We start from the raw sequence: 21,581 nt of genomic DNA on the forward strand, positions 1-21,581 counted from the left end.
TAACGATATAATCAGCTTCCATTTTTCACATTCAATCCAATAATCAATAACCAAATTCCATTTTTTCTTCAACTCGCTGTACCTCCGCGAGGGACGACCGGAGCATCAATGTCTTAAGCTCGTTTTAAAGCGGAGAGGCTGCGGATTCTTTTGAGTTACACTGGAACCCGCTGCGATAATCTTTTGCCTTTGGCCTTTAAGTTTGAAGTTACAGTTTCGCGGACATACAGCGAGTTGAAGAGAAAACGGAATTTGTGCAATTTTCAATCCAATTTTCGAAAGGACATCGTAGGCCGAAATTTTAACAGAATCGAAAAAGTCAACGATGCTTCTTAAAGAGGAAAGACTGATATTCATATTGCTTTTTTTTAAAGGACGTTCTACGATGATTTATGCGTTTGCTAGAAGCAACTAAATTAAAAAAACCGGGTTTTCTTCAAAGTTGAATAACTCGGCCAAAAAGAATCGCACAAGAAATTTATTATTCTTATTTTACAGAAGAAAGTAGCCGCTTTCGACTGGTATAAATGCAATTTGTGTAAAAAAATTCATACTCCCCATGGAACTTTCGCTAGTTGAAGAAATTTTTTTAGAATTGTCCAAGTGCTCTTTATATCGTTATAACTTTGCCGAAAAGCAATGCAGCTGAAATCTGAACGAAACAGCTGAAAGTAAGGATTTCACGCTTTCAAATCATATTTTCAAAATATCGATACGTCTATTTTTGCCGGAGTTATGACCACGTGAACTTGCCCCCATTTTTCAGGTTCCTAGAGATGATCCTTTAAATAATGTGAGTGTATGTAGCCACCTAGAAAAAATTATATTTACGTAAAGTCATTATCAATGTTGAAGAAAGTCTGATGAATAGTCAGAGTTTGCTTTATTTAATTAATTGAAAAATAATTGAAAATTATATAAGGATGCCTGAATTCAGGATAATATATTCCTGTTATAGCCACGCGCTAATCAGCGTGCCTGTATGATAGCCGACGTGCGTGGGCAGCGTTCCGTTGACATTGATATCCTACCAGACCGATTACGCTCGCGAATGAGTTGAGTAGGACAGTGAGCCTCGTATGACGCGTGGCACGTGATAAAGTGAATGCGAACGCGCTACTGATATTGGATTTGAAAGATCATAGTTTCAGTCTGTTTTGCCTAAACTGAAACAATCCCATGTTTTATTTAAGGGCTCATGCCTATTTACTCGGCTTTCGAAAGAGAACGCGATTTTCGGGATTTTTTGTGGAATATGTACTGTATATTTTTTCACAATTTTTCGTTTATTTTAAAAGCACATATATGGAGAAACTTTCAGTAATTTTTTATAGAAAGACCTTAATAAATAAACGAATAACAGCTATTCTCGCGGAAGCTGCTTTTTCTGCGAGCCGGATCATCTAAAATTAAAAGATCAAAAACATTCTGTTAATATATGATTGAATACAGTAGATGAACGAAGGTTTTTCGATTTCCGATTTGTTCGTTTTTCGTTAATTAAAAATAGAGTTTTTGTTGAAATAAACAAAAATCCTTCGTTCATCTACTAGTCTCTGATATATAAAAGAAGTCTGCAGCAGTTTAGGCGATTCGATGCAGCGGTTTCCGAAATACCTTCCTCACCGATATCAAAACAGCATCCGCGAGAATAGCTGTTATTCGTTCATTTCTGAATGCGTTCCTATAACAAAATTACTGAGCGTGTGCTGCATACATGTATTTTTAAAATAAGCGAATAGTGGTAAAAAAATATGCAGTAGATATTCCACAAAAAATTCCCGAAAATCGCGTTCTTTCTCGAAAGCTGACTATGCGTAACCCCTTAATAATTTTGTATCCTAAATCCTAAAAAAATCCACCAAAACTGTATATTATGGCTGCAATTAACCCCCATAAGGAAGCATCGACAGGTGTACGACAAGTCGGTGGCGCATGCAAATTGAATTTTAAATTGCGACCAGTTTAGCAATAAGTTCTTTGGTTAAAGCAGTTACTAACTTCAATAGGGAAACGGGGCGGTGTATAATCATGTTGTAAAACGATTTAGCAGTTACGTACACATCTGGTCATGCAGCGGGTGGCAGGCCATAAAGTCCAACGGCTCGCCGTTCGACCTGGCGCCGGATTTTCGAACCTTTACAAGGGCCGAAGTGAAACGATGGTCAATATTTAAAAAACGGGTCGACAGATGTCGCTGTCAAATATTTATAAACACAGACAGTAATAGAAACAGTGCTTCCTGGAAAAATAAACTGCGCCGCGGTAGACAGCGCCGATTGTCATTTCCTCGACATCAAAATCGCCAGCGGAAATGTCACTTATTTCACAGTTACAATTTATCCGTGCACGCGGATTATTTCCCCTTATTTATATCCATGGAGACTAAGTTTAATCGAATGTTGCAGGTATTGTTGCCCGCGTATCAGCCGACCAGACGCGCCGTTCATGCAGTCAAGGATAGCAGGCCTTAAATAGGACTCGCGCCGCGAACAGGGGGTGAGTCCAGCTATTTTTAATCCGTCGACGGCGCACGCTCGTTACGTGTTTCGATTTTATGATAATGCCGTCTCTGCTCGCTAACGAGGCAGCGTTCGACGCCCGATAACCGTTCCGCCAGGGTTATCCGCTTGTCGAGGATCGATTCCCTTTCGAGCTGGCCCGCTATTGTGCGAATTAATTGGTATACGCGCGAAAGGCTCGCCGATCCGCGAGACTTCGCGCCGCTTTTGTAAACTTCGCCCCGCGAGCGGCGAATCGCGCGCGCGCTACCCCCGCGGCGGCTCTGCCTCCCAGCGATGGAATTAAAAGGCAGAAAGGGGTAAAGGCACGAGGGTGGGTGGCGGCGGTCGGGGTTCTTTGAAAGGCCGAGCTCCTTCTCGAATATTTACGGTCCGCGGGGCGAAAGGCAGAAGACAGCAGCTGGATGCGGAGGGGTTGAAAGGAGAAGGGGCGAACGACGCCGAAAGCCGCGCGGAGGGGTGGCGAATTAATTAAGAGCCTGTGAGCTACCGCGCGGCAAATAAGATGAGACTTCCGGGACTTCTGTCGTCAAAATATTTGGCTCCTATTTCTGGATGCCAGCGTCGCGATGCAGCTTCTTCCCCCCTGGGCTGCAATTTTCAACGATAACCCGGGAAATATTGAGGCAGTCCAATGTGAAATTTCCACGTCGGAAATCGCCTAAAGATTAGCGCATCTCGCGCGAATGAACCTGCTGCTCTTCGTTTTGGAAAATGAAAATCGTCTACTTACTTCTTGTTTCTGTTTTCGAAGTAATTAGGTAACCGATACGCGTCATACTGTACGCTAATGTGCAAAGCATTAGGCGAACGGTTTATTGCAATTAAGTCAGCCCACTCGATTTTCTCGTCGGCTGTACTTGTTATTCAATATTCTGCCAACAACAGGTGTACTAACGATATTCGTTTGCTCGGCTAATAATTAATGAAATCCTAACGCATCATAGTCGTACCGTTCGCTACACCGCGTAGTCAATATTCAATTAATAGGGCAATCTAAACCTCGTTTGCTGCGCGAGTTAATCAGCGTCGACACCGAATTGCGATCCGGCCGCGATTGATTCGCAATTGGAAGCGTACGAGCGATCGTTCGCAGCGGCAAAGTGCTTTATACCACGGTGGAAAGAGATACGGATCGTGGATGCGACGCGATTGATCCTATCGCGGAGAGACGCGGGGCCAAGCACGCCCCTGCGATTGAAAAAAATACAGGAGCCGAGGGTGGGAAAGAGATGGTGGGCTGGGAAAGGGTGAGAGAAAGGGACGGGACGGTGAAGAGAGACGTCTACGTCAATTCTCCGGTCGGGTCTCGAGCACGCTCCGTATACACGGGCCGCGTGTGTGTACACAAATGAAGCCGGTGTTGCGCTCGCGCATCCTATCCAAGTGTCTCCGGCGACGTCTGAAAGAGAAAGAGAAATAACGGAGACAAGGGACTGGGGGATAGGTTGAAGAATGTGCACTCAACGTGATTGGTGCAACGCTGGCTGTGCATAGCGAGCGGTTGTCTGCATGGAGAACTCTAGAATTTCCACGAGCTCTCGCGTGCGTATGGCCCCGCGCACGCGGCAACCACCCGCCGCCCCGCGTCTTCCGAGAACGGCCAAACAATGCTTTCCACTCGACTCACGACTTTCCGGGAGATTTCAAGGAGAACGCTGTTCCGCGACGGTGCATCGGCGCGAAACACTCGAGTCGTCCCGCGGATCATTGCCAGCTGCTTTACTCTGGCCATTAGCGATTTCAAGGGGCTGGTTAAGTCGATCGTTCTATATTCAGATCCCGCCCTCGGGCGTCAACTCCTCGCCGGACCGCGCCGCGGCTCGAGGAGGCCGCATAATTATCCCCCGAATATTCGGAAATTCATGGAACTCGGACGAAACAGCGGAGCCGTGGCCAGCTGAATAATTCAATTACATTAAACCCAGATGCGGACGGTTAATTAACGGCCCGCGGATTGGCCGGCGCGTTTTTTTCCCCTTCGATCAAAAGCGACGCCGGGGAAAGCGTGGAAAAATACGAAGGTGTCTACCCGCGGCCGGACGGAACGGGAACCCTGCTACCGTATTAAAGAACCGTGAAATTTTCATCCGCTCCCAATTTATTTCCCCGCAATTTATGATATTCCGTGTGTAACTCATCGCTGTGCTAGAAATACGCGTTTAATTCGCGCTCAGTATCAGCTTCCCGTGAAACGGATACCGGACACTTTTCGCGACCTGATGAATAATTATTCTCACCGAGGATAATCGCTTTCGAAGGATATTATAAATCATTCTCGCCCTCTGAATATTCAGCGCAGAAAGAAAGTGCAATAAAGTAATCGATGTTCATTCGATTCAGTGAAACATCAATGTTTACAGATAGCAAATCGATTCGGACATAAATCATTGAAATTTGCTGCTTTAAATCAGAATTGCGCATTAACTAAATAACAAGTTATTTGAAAAGCGGTTCGAATAAAAGTTACTTCAACTCTAGATTATTCGACGAATAAATTTATTTTAATATTTCGTACATATATATACGGGCTACAGTCCCATTAGTGTACAAGGGAAACACAGAGGAAAAGACAATTTTTTTTATATTTAAATAAAATTTTTCACCATCTCTGCTTGAAATTATTAATCAGCTCGTTGCGAAAGTAGGCTGGGGCTAGTATATATAACCGAAGCAGCTCCAGGCAGCCTTATCGAGGTGGTGTCAACTTCCATACCAGAATTAAGGTTTGATCCAATGCTAGCAGTGTAAATTACCAGGTTCGCGGGGATGTCGAGCGTGCTCTTAGCATTGGCAGTGACTGGGCTATTCGAAAAGTTGATCAAAAGCACCGCAACAGTCGATCCTAATTTGCGAACGACACCGAGAACCTTATTGTTGACCAAAGTGACCTGGAGGGAGCCCTGGGCCACGACAGCGCTCTTTTTCAGCGCCGACAGAGCTTTGAACACCTTGTAATGGGAAGTAGCTGCTAATTTCTGCGTTTCTAGGTTCACAGCCTTGTAATTGCTATGAACGGGCAGCCAGGTAAGATGCGTAGATGAAAACCCAGCGCTGATGGTTTTGTCCCACTGGAACGGTGTCCTTTCTGGGTCTCTAGACTTCAAAAAGTATCTCTGTGGGCCAGCGTTGCACCCAGCCGGGTCCAAAGTCTCCTGATACGAGAAGTTCCTGTCCTGCATACCGATCTCATCGCCGTTATAAACGACAGTGATCCCGGGTAGCATCATCGACAGCATGGAAATCTGATCAGCGCGTTTAGCGCCGTACCTCGCTCTCACGCGGTGATTGTCGTGGTTACCTACCACCCAATTCGGCAGGTATTCTGAGCCAGAGACGCTGCTCACCCACTGGTCCACGTGTTTCTTAAACTCTGCCGCGGTGGACGCGATGTTTAAGTCTATGATAAACATAAAGTTGAAGGGAACGGTGGAGCCGTATTTGTAGAATTTGTTTACCAAGTCGTCGGTGGTGTAAGCTTCCGTGAGTATCATCTTGGCGTCGGTTTTGCTCTGGTCGGAGTAGTCGTCCATCAGTTTTCTCCAGCTCTTCAGAACATCATACGTCTCGTTCTGATCCCTCGTGTAAATGTGAACCAGGCTGTCGTAATCGTCAGCGGGGATGTCGGTCCTGTTTGCCGATGGTTCGTCCATGAGACTGACCACCTCGAACATGTAGTTAATCGCGTCAATGCGGAAGCCGTCGACCCCGCGCTTCAGCCAGAAAGTCAGTACATCCTTCATCTCCTGGTTTAAGGCCTCGCTACGGTAATTCAGATCCGGCTGTCCTGCGGCGAACTGGTGCAGGTAGTATTGCTTTCGATCCTCGTTCCACTGCCAGGCAGGCCCCGTGAAGGTGCTCAGCCAATTGTTTGGTGGCTGCCTGGTCCCATTGACGATCTTGGCGTCCCGCCAGATGTAGTACTCGTCGTACGGTTTAATTTTCTGCACGCTCTTCTTGAACCACGGATGCTCGGGAGAGCTATGATTAGGAACCAAGTCTAGGATCACCTTGAGCCCGAGGGACTTGGCCTTGGCCACCAGCCTGTCGAAGTCCTCCAGGGTGCCGTAATCCGGGTCAACGTCCGTGAAGTTGGAGATATCGTACCCGAAATCCACCTGCGGACTCCTGTAGATCGGCGAAAGCCAGAAAGCCGTGACGCCGATGTCCGCGACGTGCTCTAGCTTGCTGGTGATCCCATTCAGGTCACCGATGCCGTCTCCATTACTGTCTTTGAAGCTTCTCGGGTAAATCTGGTAGACCAAAGCGTTCTTGTGCCATTCTGTGCTGGCACTCAGGCGAGGAATGCTGCCGCTCAGGGCAGGGAATACTAAACACGCGATCACTGTTAATCGAAACATGACGAGCTTCTGTGGATGACAGGAGACACCGCGGGCTTCTTATAATACCCAGTCACGGTATAAAAATTGCAAAAACATTGACGACAAATCTTCCGATCGCGTTGATAGTAGGATCGCATTCTTTGGCGAGTATATCTAACGATAAATAACACAGTGTTTTTATACTCTATCACGTTGGGTGGATGTTTACCGCAGTTTCCCTGCCTTTTTTCGAAGAAATCTCAAGTACCGGTTGAGTAATCGACGCCACTGATTCTTTCGGCCTTCGCTGCCTTATCAACGCTGGGGCTCTCCGTTCTCCGATTCGCGAAAGAATTCTACCGGATACCTGCACGGCGTTGCGAGTGTAATGCACCGCGGGGCGTGCGGCGTTCCCCGGCGATAAGATTCTTGAAGGCGCGCGGCCACTTGGGAAATGGTAAACACCTAAGCCCGCACGATCTCGCGTGTTCACCGCGTTTATGCGTGCTGCCCTCGTAACTGCTATCGCGGCCGTGGCTAATTATACAGCCAACCACGGTCTATCAGGCCCGCTCCTTACTTTTCCCCGCGGACGGCGGGGCCAATTTAGGTTCGCGCCGCCGCCAACAACCGCCACGCCGAATAAATTCGCCATCCGTCAGCGAGTGACGCGCGGCGATCCGAGCTGATAAAGAAATTTTCGGCCCGCGCCGGCTCTCCGTGTCTCTGCGCTCGGGGTGAATCGGTAATTAGACTCCAGCGGCCAGGCAGGAAGAGTTCACGACGTCCTGGCCCCTTTGTGGCCGTTTCAAGAGATTCGCCAAACGGCAACGATTTAAAACAAACCACCCGCAAAAAACATACCGACGGCCTGCCAATGCCCGTCAACTTCGAACAATAGTCAATATCGCGGCGCTGGGAAAAATTGTCACGTTCCTCTGAGCTCCCGCTGGTCGATTGGAGGCCTCCTGGCGGAGAAAGGAAACGGTTTTTCCCCGAAAAGTGCGCAAAAACGTTCTTTGACGCGCGTTATTTTCTACAAAAGCGAAAAACGATCGGCCGCGTAATGGAATATCGCTAGTTTTGCCAGCGGAAATACGCGGCGGTACTGTCAGAGGGATGATTGTTTCCAGTTGCATGTACGCGGATATCTACCCGCACAGGTTCGCTCGCCAAGTGAAATTCGAAGCTTCGATCCGCGCGATACTTTCCCCCGGGCCGGTTTCGGGTGGGGCATTGATTGCCAGAAGAAGAACACGGGGGCTGGTGCATTATAACAGGGCCAGATACCAACTCAAACATAATAAATTCCCGGGCATAATAGTCGCGGACAATAAAACACAACGACGTGTTTTGCGAAACAACACTGCCGCGCGTGATTTACGCCGAAAGATACACACAGATCCGGGCAAAGACCAAACACGATACCCGCGTAGAAACCCCACCGCGGAATGGGAACAAAGTTTTCGCCCCTCCCGCCCTCCCGAGCATTATTTATGCGCGTAATTTTCTTCTTGGCTTATTGCGAACTGCATTCATTCATTGTTCACGCCCGCGCCGAGGACAATTTCGCTGAAACAATGAATTATTCATGCTATAAGCATCGGGCGCCACCCTCTCCCGCTGTTATCAATCTTCCTCCATCACGCTTCCGGTTCCTGAGACGCTCCTCTTTTTTCCTGTCGAAACGGGAAAGAACAGAATTCCCTCGCGCGACCGTAAAAAGCACGGGAGCCCCGTGCAGCCGCGATACATCAAACGAATCTCTCGCGTGTGAAACGCGAGCGCGACGGGTCCCAGCCGTCGCCGGATGGTTTCCGGTCCAGACGGGGTTTTAAGTTAATTTTCATAGATTCGCAGGGCGGCGGGGGCTTTTCACGATGCGCGATCGCTTCGAAAAGGCAACGCAGATGAGGGATTGCCCCGACTCCGTTGCAACGAGGCCACGTTGTCAGCCACCCTCGCCACCGAGGGGTAGTCAAACAACCCTCTCCCCCCGTTTCCTCCGCAGTTTACGGCCGTAATTAACTTCCTAGGTTATTAGCCCTCGTTCGCGGTTGTAGCCTGCTACTCGGCCAGGACCCTGTCCCACCACTCTTTCCGGCGAGCCATCCCTCTGCGTACCTACCCCCGTCGCGTCTCGAGGCTCGTTCGACACTGACGAGACGCTTCCCGGCCACCTTTCGCGCCAACAACTCCGCCGTAATTATTTTATTAGCCTATATAGAATTCACAGGTGGTGTTACTGGGCACTCGTGCCCAGACGGAACATCCTCGAGTCGCGTAGCGTGTTTAGCCGCGCGGCTATCGCGCGATAGATCATGGAGCACAGCCGGAAAGCGTCGCGATTGGTAACACGCGTAACGTTAAACAGCGCCGCGCGCTCCCCGGGGCTGCAAATTAATTAACCGGCGCATGCATTATTATCGGAGCCGTACCACGCACCGGAAATGCGATCCTAATTAAATTTTCAGTCCGCGTGAATCCACCCAGTAAATCAACATAGCTGGAATATCATGAAATTAAAGGAAAGCACGTTCTTCGAATAATTGCGGCGCGTGCACGCGGAGTGTGTAATGTGTCCCATCGGTGGCCATCGAAAATCACGACGCCCTCGTTTGTTCGCGACACCTCAGCTTTCCCAGCTTCTCTATTAACGGGGCATAGTACGTACTTTTCTCAGTTGAAAAAATTGAATTTTCTTTTTTTTTTGTATTCTTTCAAGTATACATGTGTCTAGAATATTATTCGAGAAATTTGAATATCTACGAAAGTTATAACGTCTTATACTGCGCGGTGCACAGGCAACAGTGCCCGCAGAAGATACTTTAAACTATGAAATTTTGCAAGAAATTACTAAATACATGTTTACAGCTTGGTAGTGTTTTCACCAATTTTTACTGTATAGCGTTGCCACGTATCAAACAGTTCCAAAAATACGAGCACATTGCTGTCTATTTATTCAATTATCTAGTAAATCGGCACGGTTCATGTCCCATTTTCTTTTCCAGAATATTTAAACTTTTCACTGCAACATTTTTCAGAACTTTCTCATCATTTTTAAGGACTCTGTGTAACATTTTATAGAAATTTTATCGCCTCTCCCATAACAGCCTGTGTATAAGTGCGCAGCTTTGATTTCAATTTTTTGAAAAACCGTGCGGTCAGTCGACTTGAAATTTCGACACAATGCGGACTACACTTTCAGCATTAGATCAAAACAATTTCCACAGATTTCTCATCGTTATTTCTGCTCCGGCATCGTACCTCCTTAACATTTCGCCGAGTTTGGATCTCTATGTACTCGCCGCCATTGTCGCACATGTTTCTCCTGACATAGTTCGCAGAGTTCCCATCTTAAATGACTCTAAAGCAAACGCCCGGCATCTCGTTACGCGCGAGCCGGGAGAATTTTCGTGCGGGGCAAAATGAAGGTCGAGGGACAGGGTCGAAGGGCTTTCGGAGCGAAGAATTCTCCCCCGGGCACAAAAGACTCGCCAGCTTAGACGCGACATTGTGCCGCGAAAGTGGCTACGGTCCGAATAACGCGCGTCCACTGTAATTCCAGGCCAACACGTCGCCGTGAGGGCGTACGGGCGCGAAGATTGCTAGACTTTATACAGACCTGCCGCGACCCTCGTTCACCCCCTTACGTTTCAATGCTGCTCGCTGCGGGAGTTCTCAGGGATACGTGGCATTCCCCGCGACGCCGGCCAGAAGGAATTTATTAAAACAATCCGTACGGGAGAAATTGAAACGCGCCGGGTGAAATTGAGTCCCGCGACGCGCGATAAACACTCGTGGTTTTAGGAAACAGTAAACGGTAAAGCTTGAGTTTTATAGATCAGGATTTTCCTAACACTGGCGAAGAAGCCGCGAGACACAGCGGAGTCCAAGGATAAAATTCAATTGGATCTAGCCAACCGCGAGATCATTCCTACCCCTGGATGTTGCTCTTCTCCCCGGAAATTGAATATTCCGATACGGAAAAAGCTTCCCCCGTCTATTTATTTACTTCCCTGACGAGCCCTCAAGGGCCAGGATTTTCGTCAGATTTTCCATCGCCAAGAGGCCCCCCCCCGCAATCTGGGAAACTTCAATTTTCATGCTAGCACGTCGCCCAGCGCAAACGGGCGCGGGCGGTCCGGCGTATTCGTAGGTTTTGCAATTCATATTTCCTGGTAAAAACCAGCTTCAGAGGCCGCCTCTCGAATGGAAATTGCCGCGACCGGCTTTCCGTACGTAGCCGCGGCAGCAAGATATCAAACTAAATACGGCGCGGCGATAGAATTCCGCGCCGAACGCGGGATAGAAAAATCACCGAGCTGCCAGAAATTGACCAGAAGTTGCCAAGTATCCGCGCGGGCTGGGGGGGAGCCGTGTAATAACGAACTCCGGCGAAATTGCTGGCCCCGGCTCTGTGTTTTTTAGCGTCGCAAACGCGCAGCCGCCGGGTGGCTCCTACGAAATGCTTTTAGTTTTAGAAGTGCGCGCGATGCGACGCACCCCATTATCTAAAATATCTCTATACACGCGAGCCACTTCGCGACTGATGCACGCGAAAGTGGCTGCACCAATTAAAACTGTTCATTAGCGGGAAGTAGAAACTGTCGTATACATGTCGGACCGCCGCTGGGGCGCGCGCAGCGTTTTTCCAACCCTGAATACTGGCTTGCACGCGGCCGAGAAGCGGGGGGGTGACTTTGCGAATAATAATTTCCCCAAACGTGCTTAGAGGAGGGAGCCGAAAACACACGCAGGCTCATTTCCCATTAGCCTCGGGCAAATTACACGCGGTGTAATTAAATGTAATGGAGACTCAAAGGGGCAGAGAATGTTTTGCAAAATATGAGCCGGAGCTAGACGTTCAATCTTCGCCGCGATGCAATTAAATGAGGCAGACGTGGGAGTCGAAACGATTCTCGGGTGGAATTGCCGCTGTGCTCGAGTTCGCGTGGACATTTTCTAATTACAGACGCATGCCGGGAAGGGAGCGTTGCGTCACGGAAAATAGAATCGTTCGACGCGGCGCGACTCGCGAGCTTCTTCGCACCCCGTCAATTTGTCACCGAACAGGGAAAACCGGAGGGCCGGGAGAGCTCCGCCCGGAACGAGGTTCGATATTTATGAGCCACCGACGAAAAATGCTGCGCGATGCTCGAGGGACCCTGGAGTGCTGGCTGCTGTTTAAACAGGGGCGCAGGGGGGTGGAAATGCGTCTGAATAGGTCGCGCGATCGTTCCCCGGCGAACGGGGTGAGACGGTCCCCGAGATAAAACGCTGTTGCGTCGATCCGACCATTGAGCCGCGTTCGTGAAATCTGGAACGCGTCGAGATGCCTCGTCGGGGTGGATCGAGGGCGGAATAAACCGATTTCAGGGGGAGGATTCGGCAGAACGTGGTTGGCGAGGAGGTCGAGCGACGGTTCGTAAACGCTCGGAGAGGCTCGAGGCGGGAACATACTTGGGTGGGTACCCTTTTATTTTTAAGGGGAAAAGAGAAGGTACGGCGATCGTAAGTCACCGCTGCCACGATTCATAAAATATCTCGTCGTCAAGGTAGACATGTGCTCGCTTAATGCCAGAGATCTTGATATGACAGGGAACAGGCTTAACAGGCCACGGGCCGATTTAAAATATCCTCGAACCCGAGAATAGATCGCGCGCAGTCCGAGGGGCGCGTAATTAAGAAACTTCTTGCATTGCAGCGTCGCTCTAATATTATACAAGAAAAGTAATATCGCAACGAAATTTCACGGCTCGCCGACTCGGGAGCTTGTAATTGAACGTCAAAACTTTTCCCCTGTCACTTTGCGCGCCGCGCTGCGAGCGAAATATTAAATAAATCGAAGTGCCCGTCGCCGCAAAACTGGTATTAGTCACTTAACAACACTTTTCAATTACGAAACGGTACGTACGCTAGCTATCCGCAGTGCCTGTCAACGTTCCCAGAATTTAGAACTCGGCGCAGCCACAGAAGCGCTGTGTGCGATAGTAAAAACACAGCGAGGTGATAAATTCAGCAGCCCCGTAGACAGGAACACGTGTTGATCAAGCGGTTAACAAGAAGTATAAGCGAGGGAGGGAAATGCAAAGCATCCCCATTCTACTTTCACTGGCTAGGTTGCATACGGCGCAGGGGCAGCGGACTCCCGCTGAGCCAGTCGCGTAGACCTGCTTCTGTCTGTCCCTTTCTCTCGTTTACAATTTCTGATACTACCGGAAGCCTAGAACTAATACCAAACCTACTCGTTAGTACTAATACGGAACAAAGGCAACCGCAAGAGGTTGCGACGCACCCACGGATGCCTCCCGACCTACTCAGAATTCCATCCCGAAGCTCCCGTTGTCATCTGTCCATTCAGTTGAAGATGCTGGCGGTCCGGGCCACGCAGGATCGCTAAGCATTCCCCGCTCGACTTCGGTACGCGTAATTAAAATAATTAGTACGAATAATCTCGGGTCTAATAGCGGCGGTGGTACGCTCGAGGGTTAGAGCGCCGCCAGAAGAGGGAGCTGGTTATAATTAAAACGCACGGCCAGGGCAACACTTGAATCCGCGTTGCGCAACCTGTTCACGCACTTTTGCCACTCGACGCGCTTCCTGGCAACCGGCGGTGAATGCCGGTTTTCCCTGCTTCGTCCCTCGGAAAAGACTTGCCGGGTCCCGAGCGTTGAATGAACTTCGCCGCGGCTGAACGCTCCTCCAGCGCACGCTCCTGTGCTCCGCGGGGTCGCAGAGGGCGAGGATATTTGCCAGTTAACCTGTCGTTTCGCGTTCGCTGAACGCGTTAAGGGTTGAAAGCTTCGCTGCCGGATTTTCTTGGAGAAGAGAGCGAAGAGGCAGGCTCTCTCCACCCTGCTTAGCTTGCAGAGACGTTGTTCTCGTTAGGGGCTCGCGGTACCTAACGCTGCGAGCATTTTTATTTTACCTAAGAAATGACCCTTTAAGCAGAGATTCAGGTTGGGTTAGGGCTAACTTCTTTATAGGGGTAGTAGCTTCCCATGCGGAGTCTCTGTCAACAAACTCAAGTACTATTTGTCAAGAATTTTCCTTCTGCGCCGTGATAGCTCCTATCATTTTCTCGGACAGGTGTCAGATATTCCGATTCTTTTATCAGACGTTCCTTATCAGCGAAATCTGGCCTACATTTCTTAAGTACACAACACTATCTGTTTATCCTGCTCAGCCATATCTTAGCTAATCACCTTTCCTGCATCGGCTCTGGGCGATCTCGTTAGCAAATTTCCCGGAAGCGCCGCATTTCACGCAACCTGTTGGGATCAAGTGTGACCAGCGAGGCGCGATCATCGTCTGATGTCACACCTGATCCCACGATTATCGCTCTAGCGTGAAATGACCGGATTCCTGGTTTGGGGATTGCATTCCTGCAGTAGTTCCTAGACATCAAACGGAATTGTTTGCGCATGCGCTAAATTGACGAATATATGGACTACGCTAGTGACGTTTAAGGGGTTAGACCACCTTAGCCTGGTCAAGAAATATAGCATCTTTGGGTATTTTATTCTAAGTGACAAAACCACTTTTATCGATAAAAATTTTTCAACGAAGACAGACGCATCTTTGAATAATATATACATTTTTTTTTTAAATATCAAATCATTCCGAAAACTTTAAATGCATTCTTCTCGAAACCACGTTTTCCGAAACGGTGTACACTCTAACACGAATAAAACTCTATGGATTTTAATACAATTTTGCAACAGACGTCCTTAAATGTATTCTCTATCGTCCGACCGACAATTTTTTCGATATTTCAATTTTTTACCTGACTTATGCGTAAATAAAGTCCATTTTCTTACACACGAAAATTAATATTTTGCTTCAAAGCGTAGCTATTTCCTTATTTTTCAACGAATCGAAAAAATTCTCGGTCAGATGATAGAGGATACATTTAAGAACATCTGTGCAAAATTGTATAAAAATCCATAGAGTTTCAATGAAATTAAAGTGTACACCGTTTCGGAAAACGTGGTTTCGAGAGAAACACATTTAAAGTTTTCGGAATGTTTTGATATTTGAAAAAAAAATTGCATACATTATTCAAAGATGTGTCTATCATCATTGGAAAATTTGTATCGTTAAAAGTGTTTTTGTCACTCAGAAATAAAATCCCAAAGATGCGATATTTCTTGACCTGGCCAAGGTGGTCTAACCCCTTAAGACACCATTTCTCCCTGACTATTATCGTAGAGCCAACGGCCTCGAAGTGTGTCCAGCGTCTTTTCGTCGATTTCCTAAAAGTCGGTTGCAGTTATTTTCGAACTCATTCGAGATCTTCCTGAAGTAATTAATTTTCCACGAAGTAAAAGGTCAAAGCAAAAATATCACTTCGTTACCACGAACAGTCGACGATAGCGGTTCCCCACATTTCCTCGCGAGATCGCGCGATCATTGGCCACGATTACATCGTTGGATCGACTCTAATTAGCGTGCTCGGAAGTTAGTGTCTTAATTAGCCACTATCGTTACCGAAACTCTACTGGCAACCTGTGGCAATCTGAACAAGCGCAGCCAGCCTCCGGTTAAGACACTAACTGCACGAAACGTCTCGTTATTACTGCAAGATCTTCCCCGAATCACCCCTGCAGTTCCCAATGTAATAACGACAGCGTAATCGCGAGCGTGCTTTCGATTTCACGCTCCCCTTTGGGACCGTCGCGAGATAATTGCGCGAGTGTCTGTCATTCTAAATCAGGCACTCGGATCGGTTTAACTCGCGCCGCGAAGGTCCCGCTGGTTTTATAATAACTTAGAAATAGATTCCGCTGAAAGTCGCGGGGCAGCGGCGACGGTCCAAAGGGGAGAATTGAAATTCCCCGGCGTTTCGAGCAATCGCGAGCGGTCCCGAGAATCGTCGTGAAAACGGCGGAGCAAGAAAGCCTCTTCATAATGGGAGAGAGAGCGCGGCGCGCACAGAGGGCTTCTCGTGAAATTCCGTTTAACCCGAATGGGTTTACGACGTTGAGAAATAAGAGCGCAAGCGTTTCGTGACGGCTGAATCGTTAGATCGCCGCGAGGCTAACCTAATTTCGGGCTTTTAAAGGCCGCGCTCGATTTGCATAAACGTTCAGACGCGGCCCAACTTTCCGCGTGTACCAGAAACCGGCGCGATCGATCACCGCCGGCGCTCTGTTACGCAGCAAAAGTTCCCCGAAGCCAGCGAAAGGAGATTAAAATATTTGGAAAATAAAGGACTCGAACGCGAAACGTTCCCATCTCCCTGGTGATCCTCGGGGAGCCGAGTGACTTCGAAACTCGTCCAAGATACACCCGATTCCTCCGCAGTCCCCTCCCTCGATTCTCCTAACTCTTCGTTTGACCAGCAACTCCTCGGAACGGCGAACTTCCAGACCGGATCATTGGCAAAAACTTTCGCGAGATTTTCATTCTTCCGCTATCTCGTGTCCTGATCAGGAGCCCCTGAAATCCAGGCCCCGTTGAGATCAGAAGTCAGAGGGCTCCGGGGTAATTGAAGTTGGGTAATCGAGAGGCCACGGCTGTTTACAGCGCTCGCAGTTTTATAGCTTTTGGCCGGCGAATTGGATTCCCGGCGGATCCCCGTCTGAATGAAGCCTCTAGCTGGGATTGAAAAAGACGCGCGCTACCGCGGATCCTGCATGCTGTTTTCATAGCAACTGTTACAAGTAACGAGAGCGCGCCTGTCGGCTTGCATTTTTCGGGAGAAGCTTTCTCGTAATTAGTACCCACTTCACGAGTGCATAACGCGATATAGTTGATGGTGTTTTAAGCCGAGACGCGAGCCGCTGAAATGATGGTGATTACGTGGCCGTGATGAGAGATTAGAGAATGAGACGCGTAACTGTAAACGGAATGCTCAGAAATACTGTGGAACGATAATTTAATACGTCCACCGGTGAACACCATTTATTTCCCTCGCAAGCAATCGCGAAGAGACTTCGATTATTAAAATTAATTAAAAAGCGGAAAGTCGCAAGTTACGTTTCAATATTTCTCTGTTCCGAACTCAAGGAATTAATCGAATCCCGCGGAAACATTAACATACGTACGCCCCGACTGAAATTCGCGGGGTGGATCGTGGTAGATCCGCATCTCTGCCGCGATTTAATGGAAACTGCCTAGGATTAATTAATTTGCGATAAAAGAGGAAGCCTCCCCCATGATGAAGTGCGCTTTAAATAACGCCCCGTGTCGTATACCTGGCACTCGTAACGACCATTTATTGTGCAAATTGGAGAATCCTTAATGGTCGGCGCAATTAGCGATACCGATGGCGCGTGACACTCGCACGTGGCGCGCGCCACGTTCAAACCAGTCGATCGGCTGGTAAGCGAGACGACATTATGCTGGACGAAAAGGACAAAAAGGGGACCGCCGACGATCGATTTAACTGCTTAATCGCGAGCGTTTCGTTCGCTCGTTTCGACGCGCCCATACGCGCGATTCAATTTCACGCGACGACAAGCGGTGTCGGTGCGTCGTTCGGGCGATAATTACGTGGATCTGCTACGCTGCGCGAAGAATTCTGGTACTATTCTTTGGTGTACGTTCAGAAAACGTAGAGTGCGACGTGGACAGAGAAATTTAGATCGCGAGTTACAAGGGGTGGGAGACTCGCGGCGGCGCTGACGCGTGGCTCGCCCCAATAAACTCTACTTTTTATAGTTGAAATTTTTCTAGTTTGCATATTAAATGGCGCGCACCGCGGCCCTAATCTCCTCTCACGCCGTTGGAATTTTTAATGATCGCGCGTGTTGCGTTTTGCAGGGGAGGGTGGCGTATATTCCGAGCACGGGGGCCTCGGTTCGTGCGCGTTATTTACGCGGCGGAGGAATAGCGGGACACGGGCGGATCGCCGACGAGGATCTTTTCAATTAGAAGCGCTTTCAAATTGGAAGCCCCCGAGCCGCGAGTGTTTTCTTCGCCGTGACGGCTGAGGGATCGCATTGAAAGCCGGGGGGCGGAAGAATTTTCTATCAGCAGCTCGACCAAAGTGCCGCTTTGGTTTCTTTAGAATCACTGTTTCACGCTTTGAGGCCCGCGCGTCTGTGGGATTCTCTGATCTCCCGGATAGCCGAGCTCTCTATCGCTGAAAGGAACGCACTTTCGACCCTCAAAATTACAACCTTCCGATTCGTTATTCTCTCTGAATTTTACCTCGCCATAGAAATTCTTGCGCCTTTACGTCCTCGACGGCTGAACACTTTCTGCGCGCAGAACTTCAGAACTCGTATCGCGCAATGAAACTGGGCGAGAAGAATTTTAATTAACATTGCGAAGGTCAGTGAGGGAGAACGACGTGCCTGTGAACTTTACTTTGCTGCAACTATGACAGCCAGTTTCAATTTAGGACTTTAAGCACTCCCGCGTCACCGATACTTCCCGGAATTTACATTGGAACCGTAATTTTATACCATCGACTTAACCCTTCCCGCTGTACATTACTGGGCCCCACAGGCTCCGTTAAAGAGCGTCGCTGCAACGTGACATCGATCGTACTAAGATGCAGCTAATAAAAAGTTCCATCGGTGCTAGTTCCGGGGGAGCGAGCAGTTTAAAAACAAGCAGAACTCGCGTCGTACCTTCTTGTTTCCTCGCTCGGGGCTTGCTCAAGGAATTGCTGCGCGTAAACAGGACCCGCTGGCTTCGGTGCAAGGTAAACCGGGGTAGGAAACAATATTTTCATTAACGGTGGAAAGTTATCGCGGTCGTAAAACACGGTGTTCGAGATCGGTGCGCGAATTGCGAGCACGGAACTTGCTTTGCTTTGCACCTACTGTACATCTGGGGGGATATAAATTATTTGCGTTCAGAGATCTGTTCAAGACTCTGGCAAACGCAAGTGGAATCCAATCGACGCGATATAACGGAGGCTTCAGCCTCCGAGCGCCTGAGATATGCAACCACTCGCGTCATACGTTAAGAAGGATGCATCGTGCGTCGACCGCGCTGCCCTCTGCTGACCACCGCGCTAAGTGGCATTGTGGTACGACGCGGTTGCCAAGCGCTAGGCGCTTCGGAGCCCCGTAACTTGGTTATACGAAGTCAAATGGCAAAGCAGTAGTAAACAAAAAGGTTTGCATTATTAATCTAAGAAGCGAGGGCAGATCTGAATGCAGCGTCTCTTCCACAAACAGTCTAGAAAAGTAACGCGTCTAAATACCGTTCCAATATGCAAACCGGGACCGCGGAACAATGGGCGCGAGCTCTGAATTCGGGAACGAGGTCTCATAACCGGAAGCCGACTACGAAACTGGAGTCCTTGGGCTCCCAGACTAACCGGAACCGTGCTTTCCGAATGCAAAACACCCACTCGAAATGGTTCCGCTCTCTTGTTCTCGGTTTCATTTAACATCAATAAACCGGCGCGTCTCTGTTTCGGTGTTTTCGGGGGCTGTTTGCTCGTCGCTGGAAGATTAACCGAGACAACGATCGTTTGCAATTGAAACTAAGAGAACCCGCCAGCACCCCCGCACCCTCCCAATTAAAAAATTAATTTGTAACGTAATGACGCCGACGAAGCGACTTTCCTCGAATGCATGCTTTAATGGAAAACGTTTATGCAAATGGCGTCGGTTCTATCGGGACGACGGTGGCAGCGCGATGGAGAAATATTAAAATAATACGATTTCATCGATGCTCGCCGGTTCGCGGCGAAAATAGAACCCGGCACAGAATTTTAGAAACATTTATGTAAATGGATTCTTTAAAAGGGAACACCGGCGCGTTTTTATCGCCCTCCCAAATCGGCGGATTGATCGCCGCGATCACAATATTTCGAACAAGTCGATTCTCGCGTTTAATGTGTATCAGAGAATTTTCATCCTCCCTCTCTCTCTCTCTCTCTCTCTTTTTTATTCGACCTCGAGCGAGGCTTTGTACAAGTCACGAGCGCAAACGCGGCGAACAAAAGGCTGGCGCGGCCGCGAGATTTATGAGATGCACACACCGGTGACAGTTACAAAAATAATTCTAGAAACGGCGCGAAATACGGTCCCCGCGTGTACGTGTGTGGCCCTGACAGTTTCGAGCCCCGCGCAAATATTGACCGTGTTCCCGTCGCGTTTTGTGCTTAACTTCTTGATGAAATTGTTGCTCTGCGCTAGACTGGCCGTAGGACGGTTCGCGCTGGCAAACTAATATTTCACCGCTTTCAAAATCACTACCCCATCTGCAGGGAACGATGAGTTAGAAGAAGTCGCGAGCAGCTCGATAACTCCGAGCTGCAGCTTCACGCGGCCTGAGTGGTCGAACCGTATGGAAAGTCAGACGCGTGGCTCTCGAAGCGAAACTTCGACAATTACACGAGCAATTTGGAAAATTGTTTTTCCCCGCGTTTCCTGCCCCGCCACATGGTACGGAACTACCCCGAAATTGGCGGATATTTTCGGGAGGGGGAACAATTGCGAGCACGCACCGCAAGGGGAGCAACGGAAGCCATAAAGCAATGGCTACTAATTTAATACAAGCACGGCAGAGTGGAACCGCGGCGGCACGACACTGAGGCGGAACAGTAAAGTGGCTCGGGAGGCTCGTAATGGCTATGCAAACTATACGTACAGTTTACAAGGGAAAATTTAATTCCGACTGTAGGGCTTACCAAGATGCTACACGTCCCTTATTAATCCGAGCCGCGACTCGCAGCTCGCGAACAGTTCCACTGTATCTCGTAATCGTCGAGCATGGGTTTCAGGGTATGATGAAATTCTGCCGGACTACTCGCCGGCGGTCTCGAAATTCTTAAACTGCAATTGTTTGTAGTGTTAGGAGCATCCGAAGTTGTAAACGGGAGGAGGCTACCCCGACAGAATGCTCTCGGAATGAAATCTGTCCGCGCAATTAAGTTGAAAGCCCCGGAACAGTTTTAAAACGAACTCGAGCACAGATTCATCGGGGCTCATCTTTCATTGCCAGCTCGAACAATCGGCCGGCTCGGTCTCGTAACTCTTTAAGCCCTCTTCTTCCGCCCTTACAACCCCCTGCGAAACCAGAGGATTCGTTAATCGCGCGCCGGATAAGATTCAATTGTCGGGAGACGAGCGCGGGTCGTTCGAGTTCCATGTTCGGCGCTGCGAAACGGGCAATAAACCCCTCCTGCTTGCCGTCCATTATTTTATAGCGCTCCAGATTCGGCGGGAACTTTGAAAGAGTGTCGGCCCGGAGGGCTGGCAGGGTTATATCACTCCATAAACCCCTTTGTAGCGGGTCGCCCATTGGGTAATCAAAGTCTAATAGGAGCGGACGATATATCGTGCCGAGATTATTTCGCAGAAGCTGGTGCTGAGACCTGAATGAACATAGAGACGGGCTTAACTCTTCCCCTGACTTGGCAATTAATCAAAATTAGCAGCGGCTACGTAGCTGCTAGTTCAAGGCGTCTCGAGGCTATTAATTTCATGGACAATGTTGCTGATTGAAGGATAGAGGAGATATGGAAGTTCCAGTATCCTCCTGCCCTAATTCCTGATGAAGATTCCCAGCGCAGCTAGCTCCAGTGCTGATCAAACATCGGAACTGCACTTGGGAACCTCGATTAGAGACCCTACCGTCTTCCATTCCTGCGGACCAAGACGGCGCAGAAGGTAGAACCCTTGAGCCATCAAAGTCAACCATCCTGGTCCCAAAATACTGCCGTAAATTGCTCGTGAAAGACAGATTTGTCGAGGAAGAGTCTCTTCAATATGCGCCATTCGTGGTTCATATCGAATTAAAGAAGTCTCTTGACCTCTCATCG

The 21,581-nt window shown here is 48.8% G+C and overlaps 2 protein-coding genes across 7 annotated transcripts in view; one reads left to right on the plus strand and one right to left on the minus strand.

The window, feature by feature from the left end:
- The window catches only part of LOC143375717 (uncharacterized), a 144,657-nt gene that overhangs the window by 101,802 nt on the left and 21,274 nt on the right, over positions 1 to 21,581 (plus strand). For 3 of the 6 annotated variants that reach the window (XM_076825111.1, XM_076825109.1, XM_076825114.1), the window contains exon 2: positions 2,409 to 2,499. The exons of 1 other annotated variant lie outside the window; for it this stretch is intronic. The gene's annotated coding sequence lies outside the window, so the exon portion shown is untranslated. Of the gene's footprint in view, positions 1 to 2,151; positions 2,504 to 21,581 lie in introns of those variants that run through there. 2 more of the 6 variants (XM_076825112.1, XM_076825110.1) reach the window with 2 other exon arrangements.
- Positions 5,098 to 6,908, minus strand: Hbg2 (alpha-glucosidase). The gene has a single exon (XM_076825041.1). The coding sequence runs from the start codon at positions 6,881 to 6,883 to the stop codon at positions 5,147 to 5,149; it is 1,737 nt and encodes a 578-aa protein (XP_076681156.1). The 5' UTR covers positions 6,884 to 6,908; the 3' UTR covers positions 5,098 to 5,146.

Source organism: Andrena cerasifolii, chromosome 13, assembly GCF_050908995.1.
Source record: "Andrena cerasifolii isolate SP2316 chromosome 13, iyAndCera1_principal, whole genome shotgun sequence".
Lineage (NCBI taxonomy): Eukaryota > Metazoa > Arthropoda > Insecta > Hymenoptera > Andrenidae > Andrena > Andrena cerasifolii.

Excerpts from the sequence above, each read along its gene's own strand:
- Hbg2 (XM_076825041.1), bottom strand. The coding sequence starts at position 6,883 with ATGTTTCGATTAACAGTGATCGCGTGTTTAGTATTCCCTGCCCTGAGC.